This window comes from Mastigoproctus giganteus, chromosome 8, assembly GCF_048544385.1.
Source record: "Mastigoproctus giganteus isolate SK-2022 chromosome 8, ASM4854438v1, whole genome shotgun sequence".
Lineage (NCBI taxonomy): Eukaryota > Metazoa > Arthropoda > Arachnida > Uropygi > Thelyphonidae > Mastigoproctus > Mastigoproctus giganteus.
The window spans coordinates 66148005-66170300 of record NC_143582.1 but is presented as its reverse complement, the minus strand read 5'-3'; the positions used below and the strand labels follow the sequence as shown (position 1 = coordinate 66170300).

Sequence of the window (22296 nt, the reverse complement as noted above, 5' to 3'; positions counted from 1 at the left end):
CAGTAGTAGATAAAGTTTCGGTAACTGCTTAATTACTGTAATATTTTGTTAGTTTTTAATTTTTTACTTTAATAGTGGTTGCTGCAAGATACACTTTGAATACTTTACATGTATATACCATTAAAAAAATACTCCACAAGGAGGATTCTAAGTTGGATAAATAATGAAGTTGCCAGATTACTTGAGTAGAAAAAGATGGCATGGAAAAGTTATAGAGCAATAAAAAGTACTGAAGCCTATAACAGCTACAAAGTGATCTGTAATAGTGGCAGAGAAAATGTTAGGCTGTAAAAGGCAGATTATGAGAAATTTCTGGCAAAGAGTGGGGATAAGGAATTCTTCACATATATAAATGCAAAGAAGAGAAGAACAAACCAGATCAGACCCTTATGTAATGGATGTAGGATAGTATTAGATACCCCAGCTGATGTTGCAGATGAACTCAACAGTTATTTTGCATCTATATTTACAGAAGAAAAACCCTTTATGTTAAAGAGAAATTATGGGAGTGAAGTTGAAATATATATGTAATTAATGATACTGAAATTTAACATGATTATGTAATTAAAAAACTTTCAAGCCTACAGGCCAGTAAGGCTCCCAGGATTGATGGCATATACCCTATAATATTAAGGGAAGCAGCAAGTGAGTACATTATACCATTGAGGATAATTATGAGAGCATCACTGTACTTGGGAGTGATTCTGTTGGATTGGAAAAGTTCCAACGTATCTCCCATACATAAGGGCGGTTCTAGCATGAAGTGGGAAATTATCAGAACTTCAGTTGTAGGGAAAATCGTGGAGGCAGTGACCAAGGGTGGAATTCAGGATCATTCAGATAGAAATGGAATTCTGAAGGATAATCAGCATGATTTTTTAAAAGGAAAATCATGTTTAACAAATATGGTTAGCTATTTTGACAGAGTCACTCATGAGCTGGATTTAGGGAATAATTTTGACATAGTTTATTTGGATTTCAGCAAAGCATTTGACTCAGTCCTACATTAGTGGTTACTTTATAAGCTGGAACAGGTTGGAATCACTGGGAAAATCCTTAGATGGATAGTAGGATGGCTTCAGGGTAGGAGGAAGAGGGTTGTGATAAATAGTTATTCCTCAGATTGGGTTATGTAAGAAGTGGGGTTCTCCAAGGATCATTAGTAGGACCACTGTTGTTGTTTTCGATTTTCATAAATGTCATCGATGAAGGGATAGAGGGCATGATATCAAGGTTGGTAGAGTAGTTAATGATCACCGCCAAGCAGAGCTTCTTCAGCGTGACCTAGATAGACTTCAGGGATGGTCAGAAAAATAGCTACTATGCTTCAATCCGGCAAAGTGTGAGGTATTACACCTGGGGAACCAGATGTAACCCCAAAATAACTTATACACTTGATGGAGTTGAACTGAAGCCAGTAGTGGAGGAGAGGGACTTGGGTGTTATGATACAATCAGAGAAGTTCTCTGAGCATTGTAGACAGGTTGCAAGGAAGGACCATGGAGTCCTATCAATGATTTATCAAAGATTTGCTAGTAGAGATAATCATAATCCCATTATGTAAGGCTATTGCTAGACCACACTTGGAATACTGTGTTACAGTATGGAGACTGCACCTAAGAAAAGACATAAAGCGTCTTCAAAGGGTCCAAAGATGGGTAATTCACCTAGTGAGATCGGCAATTAAGTTTTTCCATGAGGAAAAACTTCAATATATGGGTTGCACAGCTTGGAAGCTAGGCACTTTGAGAAGAGTTGATTGAGGTGTTTAAGGCTCTGAGAGGTAAAATGAATTAGGACAAACTTTTCACAGTTATGATTCTAGGAATAGGGGCCATAAATTCAAGTTATGGGGGGGGGATGTTTAGACTGGATTGCAGGAAGTTTTATTTTTGCTAGTGAGTTATAAATTACTGGAATAAGTTATCTGCATGGGTGGTAGAGTTTGGAGAAATTCAAAAGTCAGCTGAATAGTCACCTATGGGAGGAGAGAAACACATAGGTTGTGTATTTCCCTTTCTTTTATTAATTATATATATATTTTTAATTTTCTTCTTCTTCTTCTTCTTCTTATTATTATTATTTATTTATTTTATTTTTTATTTTTTTTGGCTGGTGCAGCCTTAGGCTTCCTTGCACCATGTGGCATTCCTACTATTAATTATACTTTGTTCAGGGATATTATAACTCAGGCCACAAGCAATTCTTGTATGAGTCACAGTGAGTTCATTGTTTGTATACCTGTGGTGTGTATTCAAAAATCTGTCTAGTAGATAAGTCTAGATCAACTGACAATTCTTTTCTTTGTTTCTGGTATAAGGAATGTAACAATCCCAAATTAAAACTTGGACATTACTATATGAATTTGAATCACTGAAGAAACAGGTGACTGCACTAGTAACAAATAAAACTGGGGACTTTTCAGGGACTAGGCAGATGGGCTGAGAAGTGGCAAACAAAGTTTAACTTGACAATGCATATGGTAGCAGTAACTCCAGAGTAACATACCAATTGTTTGGTACTACACTCAATGTAGTGGAGAATGAAAAGACTTGGGAGTAATGGTGCAATCAGACATGAAGTTTTAGAGCAGTGTGGACAGGCTGCCAGAGCAGCTCATGGGGTCATATCAATGATATAAAGGAACTTTGCTTGCAGGGACAAGGAGGTGATTATCCCTTTGTAGAAGGCAATGGTCAGGCCACACTGCTTGCTTATTTGCTTGCTCAAATACATGCTTATTTGAGTACTGCATACAGGTCTGGAGGCCTCATTTTAGGAAGGATGTAGAGCTGTTGAAATGAGTACAGAGAAGGGCAACGAGACTGGTGAGTTGTATAGCAGAATTCAAATTTAGAATTCAAAGAGTACTCTTACCAAGAAAGGCTTAATTTCTGTAAATTTCAGCATTTGGAGACTAGACACTGGTGAGGTGATCTGATTGTGTTTAAGGCTTTGAGTGGTTTGAGCTAGCTCCCTCAATGCTGATGGGATTCTTCCTCTTACTCAGATTATGGACTTGAGGGGACATAAATTCAAGTTGAGGAAAGACGATTGCAGAGTAGATGCGCAGAAATTTGCCTTTAGCCAGTGAATGGTTAATTGCTGGAACAATCTTCCATCTATTGTTTTGGAAGTTTGATAGTGTAAATAAATTCAAGGTAGAATTACACAAACCTGGAGGGAATGAATAGGTGAAATGGGAAGTGAGTTTTTTTTTTTTTTTTTTTTTTTGCTGATGCTATATAAGCTTGCTTTCTTACATCATATGTCACTACTAATGCTATATCAAGGTTATGATTTTGGTTTTGGTTTTTTTTTAGGAGCATTAGCAACTAAGGCCATATTGCTCTGGGATATGCGGTGGTCCTTCTCTGACCTTTCCGCATCCTCCGTATTTGGTGGTCACGGGCTCGAACCCCCCAAGGTTATGATATAGCATTAGTATCATGCCTGTAATCACACAGTGGCAGTTCAAGGTCACAGTCATCTGACACACTCCTGTTTGCTGAGGGCAGATGACCCACCTATGTACAAGAACTGTAAATCTAGTATTTTAACCTTATTCATATTTTTATTGAATGTCTGCTTTTTACCACTGGACATCATTCATATTTTACAAATTTAAAATCTGGCTGAGCGAACTATTTACACTCAGTTTGATTTTAAATGACAAAGGCGATATGTCTAACATTTTTAACTTTTTATTTGAATTTATACTTTTGTATTTTGATATACATATCCATATTTTGACATGGTAACCTGTTTAGGTTACCAGATATATTGGCGCCTCCATAGCCAGGTGGGAAGGAGCAGCAGCACGTAGCACACACTTCTTGATTAGACTGGGGTTCGAGCCCATCACCACCAAATACGGAGGATGCGGAAAGGTCGGGGAATGACTATCACATATCCCGGAGCAGTATGGCCTTAGTTGCTAATGCTCCTAAAAACCAAATAACTAACTAACTAACTAACCAGATATATTTTTCATGTGCCTTTTTGTATTTTGGCTTGCCTCATTTTGGTCTTAATTGCCAGTCTGCCATAAAACAACAACTAACCAACCAATCAACTCCCTGTTAGATTCTGGTTAACATCTGGAATTCCCTTAGTAAAGAACTTGTGCATGAATTTAGATGTACAATACCTATTCAGTTGTCAACAACATAGGCAGGATCATCAACAGTTAAACCACTGTCATAGAGTGGACCAATGTGACCTTGCTCTCCAGGCTGCTGCATGTTCCAATACAAGCAGTGCAAGAATCACTTTCACCTCTGCCTACAGCTATAATTAAAATATATTCTGTGTATCCCCCCCAGGATATCAGTTTTCTGACCCACCTAGCACTGCCTTGTTAGCATTAGCGAATATTCTTGCACCCTTTGTATTTAAGTTTATCCATCTCTGTAAGAACAGTCTCTCCTGTTAACAAGCGCAGACCACGCTGTAGAAAAATTCTACCCTACAATCCTTGCACAGTCTCTCCATGGCCGAATTGACTGACAAGGCTCTGAACATGTATTCCCTCCTATCATGTGTAGGCAGGATTGCAGACACTTTCAAATTTAATCCTAACTCTTGATATTTTCCCAATGTTGCCCTGTACTTGTTGATTAAATCCTCATGTCTCCTATTCTTAACATTATTAGTGCCTATGTGTACAACAGTATCACCTTTCATGCCTCTTAAAAGATGATATCTGCTCTACAACATTATCATCATCTACTTTTGCCCCTGGGAACATACCTTAGTTCTATTCCACCTATCCTTTTTGCACAACATATTTTCCATTTCCTTGACAATAGAGTCACCGACAATTACTACCTCTTTTGGGACAAACACATTCTGCCTTACGCATTGCTGGTGTGTTGCATAATGCACAAGTGAGGGCTCTGGCATTGAGTGTTGCAGTTTAAAACTTGATGGAGCCCCCCCCCCCATTTTAATTGCTTTTAGAGCATCTTCCCTATTTTACAAGCTCTCATAATTCAGAATGCTGAGTTTGTACCTAATTTCCTTGCACAGTGTGCATCACACACATACAAAGACATCCCCTTAGCTCCATCATGTCTCGTTTCAGATAGAATTGTAAAAATCAAACAATTAATACATTTTTTTAAGCTGTGATTTGTAGGAGAACCACCTCTTCTGTTTTCCCCCATGTTACAGCACTCCACTAATTTGAGTCCATTGTTTTGCTGCTCTAGTCTGAGGCATGATTTCTATTTAAATTCAATTTAACCTAAGAAAAATACACTAAACTGATAGATACATAAGTACCTAAATGCAATAATACATATTGCATTTGATACGCTTTTGTGTTGCCTGATAATTTATACGCATCCCATGCATTTTTCTTCTCTGCCAGGAGCCTCATTAATTCATCCGACATCCATTTAGGCCTGAACCTTGAACAGTATTTCTTAGTTGGTATGCAAAGCCTAGTAGCCTCCAAGATTAAGTCCCTGAAGGCTTTAGAATTCACCGTTGGTAACATCGTCATTTGATCCCAGGCTATAGAATTTAAAAACTGTCTGAGACCTCTGTAGTCACCTTTACGAAAACAAAAACCCTTCCCTTTCCTCTTGATCATAGTTACATCTTTAAGTAAATCCCACATCAGTACACTGTGATCACTGTCACCTAGTGGTTCCTTTATCTGCAAATTCCTAAAGCATGCATCATCACTGCTAATAATCAGATCAAGGGTATTACTCCCTCTGGTTGCCCCTCGAACATGTTGCTGTAGAAAACAGTCCTCCAATAAATCCACAAAAGTCTTGCTAGTGTGCGAGTGACCAATCCACAAGTTCCAGTCAATATCTGGAAAGCTAAAATCCTCCATTACAAGATATTCTGATTTAAACTGTTCATTGTACTCATTAGTGTCATTAAGCCTATAAAGGGCTCACATCTGGTGAGTATGGGCTTGCCACACCCAGGGTCCGGAGTTCGATATCATCATTCTTGATGATTCCCTTCTACTTCTCTCTCTCTCTCTCTCTCAGGGTAATTCAGAATTTTTTTTTTTGCCTTATGCAGCATAAGCTTCAGGCTTCCTTGCACCATATGGCTAATAATAATAATAACAACAACAACATACTCCTACTCTCATTTTCCCTTTCCCAGTGTTTACATCACACCAAACAGACTCAACATTGCACTGTGCACCCATGTCAACTGGATACACTTTGTTAGATTTTGCGTTTCTTAACTAATAGCATAACCCCTCCTCCCTTCCTACTCTGTCTGTCCTTTCTGTACACATTGTACTCCCCAAATTCCAATTCCGCACTGCTTATATCTGTGTGACACCATGTCTCTGATATCCCAACAATATCTGCCTTTGATGTCTTGATCATCAAAATTTTATTTACTATACTTCTAGCATTAGTGAACATGTAAGTATACATGCACTTGTCCTACTCTTAGTTACGCTAACACAGCCCATGTATTTACTTGTTCCATGATAACTCCCAGCAGCTCTTGAAATCCCCAGTAACTTGCTCTCTAGGCTGCTGCTCATTACAATAGAAGCAGTGCAAGAATCACTTTCGTGTTTCCTTGGCTACCGTTAATCTTTTAGTCTGTGAATCCCTCTCCTCCAAACTAGAAGTTTTCCAACCCATCTAATACTGCCTCGATAGCATCAGCAAATATTCTTGTGCCCTTTCTATTTAAGTGTATCCCATCCCTGTAGAAGCAATCTCTTCTGTTAGCAAGCACAGACCACGTTGAAAAAAATTCAACCCCGTGAGCCTTGCACAATCTTTCCAGGGCTGAATTCATTGACAAGGCTCTCATCATATACTCCCTCCTATCATGTCTGGGTAGAATTGCATACACTTTCAAATTTAACCCTGACTTTTTTTTTTCAGCATTGACCTGTACTTGTTAAGTATGCAGTTCTCTTACTGTTTAGGTCATTAGTGGCAACGTGTACAACAATATCACCTTTTGTGCCCTTAAAAGATGATATCTGCCCTACAATGTCATCAACTTTTGCCCCTGGCAGACATAACCTGGTCCTGTTTCACCTATCCTTTTTGCATACTATATTCCCTGTCTTCCTGACAATAGAGTCACTGACAATAACTAGTTCCTGTGGGACCAGCACATTCTGCCTTGGAGATTGCCGCTGTGTTGCCTAATGCACAGGAGTGAGCTCTGGCATTGAGTTGGGCAGCTGAGAGCTTGATGGGCCCCTCATATTAATTTCTTCAAGGACATTTACCCTACACCTCAAGCTCTCATAGACACCCATTAGAACGCTGAGTTGGCACCTAATTTCTTGACACTAGGCATCTAGCCCACACAAAGACATCCTCCTTGGCTAGATCATGTCCTGTTCTAGACAGATCTGCAAACATTTCACGCATTGTTTTAGACTGTGATGCATGGGAGAATCGCCCCCTTTGGTTCTCCCATGAGCCACAGCACTCTGGCTATTCTGTGAACGCTCTTTGCTGCTCTAGTCTGGTCATGATTCTGTTTAAGTATAATTTAATTAACAATGAAATTTAATAAGATTAATAAATTTTATTGATAATACTATACTAATCTAACTGATTTCTAAAACACTGCTACGTATTTTGCTATCTAATTTTACTTTAAACCTTACGGCAGCGATTTCCAAACTGGGAGACGCACCTCCCTGAGGAGGGGAGGCACGGACTAGTGCAAAAGGAGGCACAAAAAGTTTAACAGAAATGTAATTTTCATAACATAACATATATAAATAAACTTTCATAACATAATATTAAATTTTATAACCTATTTTTTAAAGCATTTACCGCCACCTGTCTCACTCTAACTTCAATATAAACATAAGATAAACATGTGGAAAAAAATATATTTTGCTGAAATGGATTGATGAATTATGATTGATATGATGTAATGTAATATATATAATTTAGTGCATACTGTGTATGACATATATAGGTAGATTGCATAGTATAGTATTAGCTGCATGGTTGAAAATATGGTTTCAGCGGTGTGCGATTGTGTTTTTTATTGTTTTTGGCGTGATTACTTACTGATAATAATCGTTAATAATTTAGAACTACAACTTCTATATAATAAGCATCTGTAGTTCTAAATTACGTTAGTAATTTAGAACTACAGATGCTTATTATTTCATGTAGTATTAATAATTATTGTATTAACATATTAAAAATAAGAAATTGCACAGTTATAGTTCCTTTACTTCAAGGAAGGCACCGGGAAAATTTTACAGGTCAAGGGAGGCGTGGGCTCAGAAAGTTTGAAAACCGCTGCCTTACGGTATTCTGTATCATATAACAATGACGGCAAGTTACGAACATAAAATCTACAGACACTAAATATTAACTTTCAAAATCACTATCTAAATTCAAAATAAACCACAGAGCTTGGCTAGAACTATAAAGCTACTTATAGAAAATAATTTAGTATAACAATTAAGTCAATAAAACGACTAAATATATATGAAAACTTTGTTCGCCAGAGCTGCAAAAATCTTGACCAACATGGTAGTAACCTCATACTCAAATACAAGAATTTGAGAATGAGAGTGCTAATTTATTGAAGCACTGAATTGAAGCCCATTGACAATTTCTTACACTTGTTGACATAATGAAATTAACTAGAGGTTCATTTCATTATATAGTAAGTATAGACAGTATGTTTATCAGTATGATTCGTATGAAGTAATAATTTTGACAATTGCAGACAGAATTAAGATATTTCAAGCTGTAAATGACGGTAGGTGTTTAAAGACTGACAACACTAAACAGTTCATCATTCCTAAGAGTATACTGCTTACCATTCTGAAATTACCATTTGACAAAAGATTGAAAGCTTAGAAAAAGCTGCTACACTGGGTAGGATAAGAGCACAAAAGGTAAAGTATCTGAATCTTGAAAAGTTATTTTTGGAATGGCTGTGATGATGCATGCAAAAAACTTTCCCATAGAGAGAGGGGAGACCTTTTAAAAACTAAGACTAAATTGTTTTCACATCCGATGAGTACTGAAGATTTCAAATCTTCAAGGGGATGGTTCTAGAAATTTGAGACTGGTAATGTGTTGTCTTTCAGAAATATGTAGGAAAATTAAGCCATCAATACTGAATATGCCAAAGGTATGGAAGGAGAATCATTTCAAAAATGTCTCGTTGATGTACAGTCAAAATGACATCTTCAGTACTGACAAAACCAAACTTTTTTTTTTTAATTGCTAATGGATAAAATGCCTACATTTAAAGGTGAGAAATGTAGTGCTGAGGAAAGAAAAAAGAGAGAGGAAAAAAAAAAAAAAAAAGGCAAAACAGCAGGTTGCCATTCTCCTAGTGGGAAACATCTCTTACATAGAGATCTTTCCTCCCTAATCATTGGGAAAGCCCAGAAGACCTGAATTTAAAGTCTGAAACCAGTTACTGCATATGGCTATGCCTTGACTTGTATGTACATATATACATTATGTATGTACTACTGTATATGTAATTTACAAATTAATCTTACTACATTATAAAATCAATGCAAATGCACAAACTTCATTATCTTGTTTAATACTGTAGTGCAGCAGTTCCCAACTTATTTTAATCATGGAACCCTTTTCACCTTGATAAAAAAAATTTGGAACCCTGACAATTTTTACTGATTATAAATAAAACAACACATCAAAAATAATTTATTGAAAATACAAAAAAACATATTAATAATGGAAAATCAAATATTATTAATTCAAACTGGTAATTAATGTGAAGGATTAAATGTCTTCTTTTCTCTCAATATTCTTCCAAAATTTGGTTTAATTGTTGACAGCTGAATTCTAATATCAGGAGTGGCATCCAACTTACTTCTGTATTTTGTTTTTGTCAGCGTAGAGCAAAAATCTGCTTTCACACAAATATGTGGTACTAAACGGCAACAAGCAATGAATTGCCTTTTTGAATAAATTTGGACATTCTTCTTTTCAGTCACACCAAAACTGGTTTAATGAAACTTCATTAAATTTAACTTTTATTTGGCTGTTTGATGTCAGGTCGACGAGATTTTCATATTCTGAAGTAAATAGTTCCTCTGGTTTTTCTTTAATACTGAAAGGATTGAAAACCCAATAGTTATTGTCATCTTTTAGTAGAGGAAAGTATTCATTTAATGCCACAGTTATTGATTTTGGATGAGAAATAATTTCTTTTCGAATTTCCTCATCAATTTCACACTTCGATTCCTGTAAAAAGTCATTTAGAGTTGAAATTGGGTCCATATTATTTTTTTTCAATAGTCATGGTCCAGTATTGTAACTTTCGTAATAATGATTGTAATTTATCTTTTGTGTTGAAAATATTTACATTTTTTCCTTGAAGGGAGAGAAAAACATCATTCAGTTTTGTGAATATATCCACCAGATAAGCAATTTGACTCAAAAACGAAAAGTTTCTAATGTGATCTGCTAATAGAAATTTGTCAATGTGTAAGAATACAGCGAGCTCTTCACGTAATTCAAACAATCTGATAAGAACTCTGCCATGTGACAGCCATCTAATTTCAGTATGAACCAGTAAAGATGTATGTTGGCTGCCCATATCTTCACATATATTTTGGAATAATCTTGTTTTTAACAGTCGTGTTTTCACAAAGTTAATAATTTTCACTGCTTCATCTAAATTACATTTTAAAGATGAAGAGATATTTCGAGCAACCAGTGCATGTCTAGGAAGAACACAGTGACTACTCATACGTGTTTTAGAAACATTTTTAATTTGTATTACTGCGCCTTTCACAGGTCCTATCATTGACTTTGCACCATCGTTACATACATCGACACATTTCTCCCAACGTAATCCACGAGTTTTCATAAAATTGTCGATACATTTAAATATTATTTCTCCTGTTGTGTTAGTTTGTAAATTTTCACAGAGTAACTTCTTCAATAGATTATTGTAGTAATAATGAACGAAAACTAATAAAATTGATAGGTTTGCAACATCCGTTGTCTCATCTAATTGTAAAGAGGTCTTGGGCAGGACACATAGCTCGAAGACATGATGACAGATGGACTAAGAAAATAACAGAATGGTACCCAAGAGGAGCTAGAAGAAAACCTGAGTTGGTGGGTAGTAAATGGATGGCCATTGCACAAAACAGAAGGAACTGGAAAGTTGCTGGAGAGGCCTTCATCCTGCAGTGGATTGAAAATAAGGTCTTATTGCATAATATACATAGCGTGTCAAGGGCCTTGGGATTTCCTGTGGTCGTGAATCCGAGTAATAAATAATTCAAGTCATATTTACGTTTTTTTTAATGACTTAGCAATGTTTTAGTATCGACAAACAACACTTCTCTTTTTTCCTCGATTCATCTGCTACACAAGTAATGCTAGTACTTTGTATTGATGTTATTGATATTATTTTCGTCAGTAGCCGCTTTACCAGTCTCCTTGTCACTAGAAACTTGTGAACTGCTTGCTACACTTTTTTTAAAAACTCCTTCTCTCAAACAACGATCCATGATATTTTAATTTGGGGGATACACAATCATAATATTATAAATTAATACGATGCCCACTTGATTTTTATATAAAAAGTACATAAGACATCACAAAATGATTGCAGTGCAAAACACTACCAATCTATAACTGATACGCCCGCTCATACACTGTACCGCTGCGTCCCACGTCACTACAGATGATTTCATCAGGGGATATGACTCAACTAGTGGTGGGAGAATTGAATGTAAGTATTCGATTCATTCATCCACCATTAGACTAACTGGATTTTATTTTCCACAAATGCAAGCCGTGCAGGTCCCCTCTCCCTATGGAATATTAATAATTTTTGAAACTTTATATTTAAATAAATTTTTTATACATATTTTAACCTATTAATTAGAGCTCAAAAACTAATTTTATTGCGGAACCCCAAATGTTATCGGCAGAACTCTAGGGTTCTGCGGAACGCAAGTTGGGAACCCATGCTGTAGTGTATAGTCTGAATTATATTATATTTTATTAGTAGAATTACATTAAATGATCACATTTATGATTTTATAAATTATTGATATAATGGCCATTTTAATGATTCCCTGAGGGAATTGTTATAAAGTGCTTTATAACAATTTAGTTTTTTGAAAAAGCTATGTTACAATTCATTTAATTGAAAATTATATGAAAAATAGAATAATTCTGAAATAATTGGCATGCTTTTAGGTTGCTGTAAAGAGCCTCAACTACATTATTTCTTATATTTTGAGCTTAGTTTTTTGAAGAAGTTATGTTATAGTTCATGCTTGGAAAATTAGAAGGACAACAGTATAATTCCCAGATAACTGGCTTATTTCATTAACCAATACCACCCATTCCTCATGGATGTCAGATAAAGTTTTTGTCAGTATATGTATTTAAATATTTTAAATGTTTCAATTTATCTTGATATTAAATTACTAAATATAAGTATTTTAGTTTTTCAATCATTTCATCTTAAATAACTCAAAAGTTTTCAGTTGTTTAAGATAAAATGATTGAAAAACTACTATTAAGATAGTTTTTCAATCATTTAAAGATGGTTTCTATTAAGGTTATTCTATCTTAAATGAAAATTTAAATTTTGGTATTGTGTCATTTTTGATGTAATGAACTGAATAAATTATTGAAAATTTTGTAGAACATAAAATTTTGAAGTATCATTTTAATTTATTAATTAATCTCAAAAACCAATTTATTTTTTAAACAAAAAATAAATTTTGTTTAAAAATATAACTTCTACAACTTCTATATTAATGCACAAAATGAATACAGAAATCAAGTGAAGAACTGCTGTAAAATTTTGATATTAGTTTTTGAGTACTAGCAAACAATCAAACTGTGAGTAGTCAGTGAAACTTTTTACCATTTTAGTGCAATAATATAATAAAAAGTTATATAAATTTCAATATTTTTAAATTAAATTTTTCTTCTTTAATTTGCTCATAATTTTTTTCTTAGCGCTGTAGCTGATATCTTGATAATTCCATCTGCAGGGTCTCTGGAATCATCACTCTATGAATCATTATCTCCATCACGGCGACAATCTGTAAAATCTGCAGCATTGCCATCAAATCTGGACATTGAATGTGTCGCTTGGGGTACTGTGACCAAGGCAGGTGCACTAATCTCTGTGCCTGGTTCTGGTAGGTGTCACTTCTGGAGTATTTAATTAAATCTTTTTAACAATTTGCATTTTATTAAACAAAATGCATTCATTAAGTACAGTTATTGGAGTACTTGATATTTTCCTAGAACCCATAATCTGTGGACAGGGGCAAGTCTTATCCTGGGAGCATACACACATTTTGACACATGCAGGATAAAAATTACTACACACATAGTTGTACCACCATGAAAATAATTTGGTTTTGATTAATTTTAATTTTAAACAAAATCAGTCATGTAAATGTATAATGAAATAATGTAAATAATCGGTTCTGTTTCATTTCAATCTTTGTCTTAATATAACATCTGCATTCACCCTTATTTTCCTCAGGTCACTAATCTCCACACTTAAATACACTATACAGGGTATCTCAAAAATATTGGTACAAACGTTTAGGGGAGTTAGGTAACATCTAAAGCAATGTGAATCGCATAGGAACCCATAACCGGAAACGTCACCGTAAGTCGGTAGACTGCAGTGTTCATCAGTTCGCGAGAGGAAAAATTTTTGGTTTACTCATTCAAGCAGTAGTCGCTGCAATAAGAGCATGCATCGATATACGAACTGTGAGCTGGCATACATGCACCTAGTGTATTGATTAGCAGAGGGCAATGGCCGAGCCGCTCAACGAATTTATGGAGAATGCTTCCCAGACAGACATGTACCAGACTCCGTTTGTTTGCGCATGTGCATCAAAATTAGTGCGATTATGGGTCATTTAGAGGTAACAGGAGGAGTGCGGGCAGACCACGTTCAACGGAAACTCCCGCCATGGAAGAAAGTGTGTTGAATGCCATCCAGAATAATCCTACTACCAACACACGTGCCGTTGCCTCTGCCTTAGGAGTGTCTCGTTGCAGTGTACAGTGTGTCTGGCACGATGATTCCTTACACTCCTTTCATCTCCAAAGGGTTCAGTTACTGCTCCCCCAAGATCATCCTGCACGTGTGGCTTTTGCGCAGTGGTTTCTCCAAGAAAGTGTTCAAGACTTGAATTTTCCAGCCTGTGTTTTGTTCACAGATGAGGCTTATTTCACTGGGGAAGGCTTATTCAATCAGCACAATGCTCATGTGTGGGCTCACGACAACCCACACTGTGTGTGCCCCTATGCAGCACAACATTGCTTCGCAGTGTGGGCAGGTATGGTCGGTGACTGCTTAGTCGGCCCATACCTGTTACCATCCCGCATGAACTCCGCTAAATATCGGATCTTTCTTGAACAAGTTCTACCAGGGTTACTTGATGATGTTCCAGCAAATGTGAGATGCAACATTTGGTTTCAACATGACGGGGCACCTGCCCATTAGGGAAGGTATGTTCGTGACCATTTGAACAGGCGTTTTGGGCGTCGATGGATTTTGCCGTGGTGGACATGTTGCCTGGCCCCCACGCTCACCTGATTTATCGAGCCTCGATTTCTTTCTGTGGGGGGCCCTCAAATCTATCGTGTATGAATCGCCTGCGGAGACGAAAATGGATCTTGTGGCGAGACTCGTCTGCACTGCTGCTACTGTCAAAGAAACTCCAGGTGTGTTCGACCGTGTCCGCCAGTCCATGCTGCGCCGGTGTCACGCATGCATCGAGTCTCATGGTGGAACCTTCGAGCATCTGTTGTAACATCATGAAATGCATCGATCTCGTACTCCATTGTTAATATTATGTCAAATAAATATTTGCTACTAATTAATACTGTCTTGTGTCATTTCTGCTTCTTGTGCCTCTGCTACTACTTTCCCGTGACGTTTACGGTTATGGGTTCCTATGTGATTCACATTTTTTTAGATGTTACCTACCTCCCCTAAACGTTTGTACCAATATTTTTGAGACACCCTGTATATAGCAGTGACCTTGGGTTCATTCTCATGGCAGTAGGACTATAAATGCATTTACCATTAAACTAAGAGGCCACAAAATATATGTAAGAGGAAGGCATTAACGCAGAAACAAATGATATATTTTTCACAAGACTTTTTTTTTAAAATACAGATAAATATTAAATGTTGATGTAATGCTTGCAAAAAAAAAAAAAAAAAAAAAAAGTATTGCATTACAAAAAAGACAAAAAATATTAAATTAAATTAATTCAATATTTAAAACTGGGATATGCAGTTGCTAAAAAAAAGCAAAAGGATGTTATTTGCAAATTGTTCTTAGCACTAACCCAGTTTAACTTGATTTTCCCCATTTATTTGAAAAATATTGGAAATGTTAATATACATGTGGGGTAAATTTCACCCAGGCACTAAACAAACATTACACATGGGAAACAGCAACCCCAGAGCAACGTATCAACTCTGTGGTACTACACTGAGAGTGGTAGAGAATGAAAGGGACTTGGGGGTGGTTGTGCAGGCAGATATGAAGTTCTCTGAGCAGTGCAGACGGGCTGCAAGAGTAGCTCATGGAGTATTGTCAATGATATACAGGAATTTTTCCAGCAGGGATAAGGAGGTGATTATTCCATTGTATAAGGCAATGGTCAGGCCACACCTAGAGTACTGTATACAGGTCTGGAGGCCTCATTTCAAGAAGGATGTAGAGCTGCTGGAACGAGTACAGAGAAGGGCAACAAGATTAGTGAATGGAACAAAGGGGTGCTCTTACGAAGAAAGGCTTAAGTTTTGCAAATTACAGTGTCTGGAGACTAGGCACCAGCGAGGTGATCTGATAGAGGTGTATAAAGCCTTGAATGGTTTAAGCATGCTCAATGCTGATGGGATTCTTCCTCTAGCTCAGAAAAATCACCTGAGAGGGCATAAATTCAAATTGAGGAAAGACAGATGTAGGATAGACGTGCGGAAATTTGCCTTTAGCCAGCGAGTGGTTGGTTGGTGGAACAGACTTCCATCCCTTGTAGTGGAGATTGATAGCCTAAATACGTTTAAGGCTCAGCTGGACAGGTATTTTGAGCGAACAGAGGGGTGAAGTGGAAGTGGGTTTTTTTTTTTTTTTTTTTGGCTGATGCTGCATAAGCTTGCTTTCTTGCATCAAATGCCTCTACTAATGCTAATGCTAAACCTTGAACAATATTTCTTAGTTGGTATGTATAGCCTGGTAGCCTCCAAGATTAGTTCCTTGAATGCTTCCCATTTTGAGTTTGCTGTTGGTAACATCATCAGTTGGTCCCACTGTATAGAATTTAAATATTGCCATTGGGGATGTCTTTGTGTGTGCACAATGCAAGGAGTGAATCGAAATCAGGCAACAACTCAGCCTTCTTATGGGCCTATATGAGAGCTTGAAGGACAGGGTGGATGCCCTCGAAGAAACTAAATTGAGGGGCCCATCAAGCTCTCAGCTGCCCACATCAACGCCAGAGCTTGCACGTGGGCATCGCGTGACACAGAGGCAACCCCCAAGGCAGAATGCGCTGGTCCCGAAGGAACTAATAGTTGTTGGTGACTCTATTGTCAGGGAAACGGGGAACATGCTTTGTAAAAAGGATAGGTGGAACAGGACCAGGGTATGTCTGCCAGGGGCAAAGTTGATGACGTTGTAGAGCAGATATCATCTTTTAAGGGCACAAAAGGTGATATAGTTGTACACGTTGGCACTAATGATATCAAGAGTAGGAGACCGGCAGAATTGCTTAACAAGTACAGGTCACTGTTGAAAAAAAGCCGTGAAATAGGGTTGAATTTGAAAGTGTCTGCAATTCTGCCCAGACACGATAGGAGGGAGTATATGATGAGAGCCTTGTCGATCAATTTGGCCCTGGAAAGATTCTGCAAGGCTCAAGGGGTAGAATTTTTTTCAGCCTGGACTGTACTTGTTAACAGGAGAGATTGCTTCTACAGGGATGGGATACACTTAAATAGAAAGGGTGCAAGAATATTTGCTGATGCTATCGAGGCAGTGTTAGGTGGGTCGGAAAACTGCTAGCTTGGGGGGAGACAAAGACGAATAGATTAACAGTAGCCACTGGCAGAAGTGAAAGAGATTCTTGCACTGCTTCTATTGGAATGAGCAGAAGCCTGAAAAACAAGATGTAGGATATTTCAGAGACTGCTGGGAGTCATTGCGGTACAAGTAAACACATGGGTTGTGTTAGGGTAGCTAAGAATAGAAATAGGTGCATGTATACTTGCGTGTACTCTTTCTCTCTCACATAAAGCTATTTTTAACAGGATATTCTATGAAAGTGGCTACCCAGTTCTTAGTGTCATTCAACAGTCCTAGCCTTCTGCAAACCTGAAGAGCTGAGTCAGATCTACATAACTGTAATCTGGTGTTCTTTACCAGCTACTTAGATAAGACACTGGAAAGATGATGATCCACAACCGGTCTGTATGGTACAAGTAGTTCCTGTTCATCACAGGAACCAATCTAGCTTTTGAAAAGAAAAAAAAAAATCAGTTCATATTAGATCTTATGGAAATATTGACACCAAATCTAACCCACAGAATGCTTTTATCTGAAGTGAACATCTGGTCTTGGTATGCACAGATATTAAAAAAGCCTTCTAGATACCAGATGTGCTATGGTATTTTTCAAGATCTGTATGATATAATACTTTGGAATCAGTTGGCAGTAATTATACAGTTTTTAAGTGTGTTATTATGTTAGTCTTTCGCAAACCCTTTGTCAGGGAAGGAAGTGTTGCACAAGGATTGATGGCACTCTGCACATATTGGTTAGAATAAACAGTACAGCACAGAATATTCCTGCTATGTTGACACCAGCCTTTATGCTGATGATCTCCCCATAGCTTACCATTCACAAAGTGCACTCCATAAATGATTGTTTTCAATGACACATTCGGGAGGCAACTAGAGGGAGTAATACTCTTGATCTGATTATCAGTAGTGATTCTTCATGCATTAAGAATCTGCAGATAAAGGAACCACTAGGTGGCAGTGATCAGAGTGTGCTGAAGTGGGATTTACTCAAAGAGGTAACTACCATCAGGGGTAAAGGGAAGGGTTTTTGCTTTCGTAAAGGCAACTACGGTGGTCTGAGACAGTATTTAAATTCTATACGGTGGAACCAACTCATGATGTTACCAACAGCAAATTCAAAATGGGAAGCATTCAAAGGACTTATCTTGGAAGCTAATAGTCTTTACATACCAACTAAGAAATATTGTTCATGGTTAAAACAAGATGCAGGGTATTTCAGAGACTGCTGGGAGTCATTGCGGTACAAGTGAACACATGGGTTGTGTTATGGTAGCTAAGAATAGGAACAGGTGCATGTATACTTGCATGTACACCAATGCTAGGAGTTTGATAAATAAATTTGATGAATTTGAGGTATTGCTCAAAACATCAAAGGCAGATATTATTGGGATATCAGAGATGTGGTGTCACACAGATATAAGGAATGCAGAACTGGAATTTGGGGGTACAATGTGTACAGACAGGATAGGAAGGGAGGAGGTGTTATGCTATTAGTTAAGAAACACATAAAATCCAAGGAAATACAGCCAGTCGACATCGCTGGACAGTGCAGTGTCGAGTCAGTTTGGTGTGACAAGCATTGGGAGATCAAAATTGAGAGTAGGAGTATGTTATAGGCCTAATGACTCTGATGAGTATAATTCATCACGCAACACAGCGGCAACCCCCAAGACAGAATGCGCTGGTCTCACAGGAACTAGTAGTTGTTGGTGACTCTATTGTCAGGAAAATGGGGAACATGCTTTGTAAAAATGATAGTTGGAACAGGACCAGGGTATGTCTGCCAGGGGCAAAGGTTGATGACGTTGTAGAGTGGATATCATCTTTTAAGGGCACAAAAGGTGATATAGTTGAACACATTGGCACTAATGATATTAAGAGTAGGAGACAGGCGGAATTACTTAACAAGTACAGGTCACTGTTGAAAAAAGCCGTGAATTAGGGTTGAATTTGAAAGTGTCTGCAATTCTGCCAAGATAGGAGGGAGTATATGATAAGAGCCTTGTTGATCAATTCGGCCCTGGAAAGATTGTGTAAGGCTCAAGGGGGTAGAATTTTTTCAGTCTGGTCTGTACTTGTTAGAAGGAGAGACTGCTCCTACAGGGATGGGATACACTTAAATAGAAAGGGTGCAAGAATATTTGCTGATGCTATCGAGGCAGTGTTAGGTGAGCTGGAAAACTGCAACCTGGCGGAGATACAAGGACTAATATATTAACAGTAGCCACTGGCAGAGATGAAAGTGATTCTTGCACTACTTCTACTGGAATGAGCAGCAGCCTGCAAAACAAGATGCAGGATATTTCAGAGACTGCTGGGAGAGTCATTGCGGTACAAGTGAACACATGGGTTGTGTTAGGGTAGCTAAGAATAGGAACAGGTGCATGTATACTTGCGTGTACACCAATGCTAGGAGTTTGGTAAATAATTTTGATGAATTTGAGGTATTGCTCAAAACATCAAAGGCATATATTGTTGGAATATCAGAGACATGTATCACACAGATATAAGGAATGCAGAACTGGAATTTGGGGGTACAATGTGTACAGAAAGGATAGATAGGATAAGAAGGGAGGAGGGGTTATGCTATTAGTTAAGAAACACCCAAAATCCAAGGAGGTGAAGCCACTCGACATTGCTGGACAGTGCAGTGTCGAGTCAGTTTGGTGTGACATAAGCATTGAGAGATCAAAATTGAGAGTAGGAGTGTGCTGTAGGCCTAATGACTCTGATGAGTATAATAAGAAACTATACAGGGAAATAGAGTGGGCCAGTAAATCAGAGAGTCTTATAATTGGGGATTTTAATTTCTCAGATATTGACTGGAATTTGTGGGTTGGTCACTCATACACTAACAAGGCTTTTGTAGATTTATTGGATGATTGTTTTCTACATCAGCATATTCAGGAGGCAACTAGATGGAGTAATACTCTTGATCTGATTATCAGTAGTGATTCTTCATGCATTAAGAATCTTCAGATAAAGTTTCAGTTTAAATAAATACATATAACGACTTAGATTACAAACGTAATATAATTAATTTTATTTAACATAATTAATTATACATATAACCACTTAGGTTACGTAACATAAATAATTAGTAAAAACAAATAATTAATACATAACTTGATACGAAAGTTATATAAAGGGATTTCGCAGATAACACTCGTTACTGAAACGTAAATATTTCGTAGATAACACTCGTTACTGAAACGTAAATATTCCGTAGATAACACTCGTTACTGAAACATAAATATAGCGTTATAACTGTGTTTGGATACAAGTTTAGGATTTAATTTTGTACAGAAATTGAAATTTTATTGAAAGTAAATCTAAATCATGACTCAAACCAGAGCAGCAAAGCAAAGGGCTCAAGCTAATGGGAATGCTGTGGCCCAGGGGAGAACTGAGGGGGGCAGTTGTCCTCTGAATCACAGCCTTGTAAGATGCACTATTTGCTTGATGTTTGCGGAGCAGTCAAGTATGGGACATGATACTGCCATGGGGGATGTCTTTGTGTGTGTGCGATGCAAGGAGTGTAAGGAGATAAGGCGACAACTCAGCGTTGTTATGGGCCTATATGAGAGCTTGAAGGATAGGGTGGATGCCCTCGAAGGATTACAAGTGAGGGGCCCATCAAGCTCTCAGCTGCCCACACCAATGCCAGAGCTTGCACTTGGTCATCGCGGAACACAGCGGCAACCCCCAAGGCAGAATGCGCTGGTCCCAAAGGAACTAGTAGTTGTTGGTGACTCTATTGTCAGGGAAACGGGAAACATGCTTTGTAAAAAGGATAGGTGGAATAGGACCAGGGTATGTCTGCCAGGGGCAAACGTTGATGACGTTGTAGAGCGGATATCATCTTTTAAGGGCACAAAAGGTGATATAGTTGTACACGTTGGCACTAATGACATTAAGAGTAGGAGACCGGCGGAATTACTTGACAAGTACAGGTTACTGATGAAAAAAAGCCGTGAATTAGGGTTGAAATTGAAAGTGTCTGCAATTCTGCCCAGACACGATAGGAGGGAGTATATGATGAGAGCCCTGTCAATCAATTCGGCCCTGGAAAGATTGTGCAGGGCTCAAGGGGTAGAATTTTTTTCAGCCTGGTCTGTACTTGTTAACAGGAGAGACTGCTTCTACAGGGATGGGATACACTTAAATAGAAAGGGTGCAAGAATGTTTGCTGATGCTATCGAGGCAATGTTAGGTGGGTCGGAAAACTGCTAGATTGGGGGGATACAAGGACTAATAGATTAACAGTAGCCACTGGCAGAGGTGAAAGTGATTCTTGCACTGCTTCTATTGGAATGAGCCGCAGCCTGGAAAATAAGATGCAGGATATTTCAGAGACTGCTGGGAATCATTGGGGTACAAGTAAACACATGGGTTGTGTTAGGGTAGCTAAGAAAAAGAACAGGTGCATGTATACTTGTGTGTACACCAATGCTAGGAGTTTAGTAAATAAATTTGATGAATTTGAGGTATTGCTCAAAACATCAAAGGCAGATATTGTGGGGATTTCAGAGACGTGGTGTCACACAGATATACGAAATGCAGAACTGGAATTTGGGGAGTACAATGTCTACAGAAAGGATAGACAGGATAGGAAGGGAGGAGGGGTTATGCTATTAGTTAAAAAACACATAAAATCCAAGGAAGTGAAGCCAGTCGACATCGCTGGACAGTGCAGTGTCGAGTCAGTTTGGTGTGACATAAGCATTGGGAGATCAAAATTGAGAGTAGGAGTGTGCTATAGGCCTAATGACTCTGATGAGTATAATAAGAAACTGTTCGGAGAAATAGAGTGGGCCAGTAAATCAGAGAGTCTTATAATGGGGGATTTTAATTTCCCAGATATTGACTGGAATTTGGGGGCTGGTCACTCACACAGTAGCAAGGCTTTTGTGGATTTATTGGATGATTGTTTTCTACATCAGCATGTTCGGGAGGCAACTAGAGGGAGTAATACTCTTGATTTGATTATCAGTAGTGATTCTTCATGCATTAAGAATCTGCAGATAAATGAACCACTTGGTAGCAGTGATCACAGTGTGCTGAAGTGGGAGTTACTCAAAGAGGTAACTACCATTAGGGGTAAAGGGAAGGGGTATTGCTTTCGTAAAGGCGACTACAGTGGACTGAGACAGTATTTAAATTCTATACAGTGGGAGCAACTGATGATATTGCCAACAGCAAATTCAAAATGGGAAGAAT

The 22296-nt window shown here is 37.9% G+C and overlaps 1 protein-coding gene across 1 annotated transcript in view; it reads left to right on the top strand.

Moving 5' to 3' along the window:
• LOC150081587 (netrin receptor UNC5C-like) overlaps nucleotides 1-22296 on the top strand; it is a 383853-nt gene that overhangs the window by 254169 nt on the left and 107388 nt on the right. The window contains exon 7 of the mRNA XM_090379449.1: nucleotides 13004-13153. Within this exon, the coding sequence (XP_090235575.1) occupies nucleotides 13004-13153 (150 nt within the window). The remainder of the gene's footprint in view (nucleotides 1-13003; nucleotides 13154-22296) is intronic.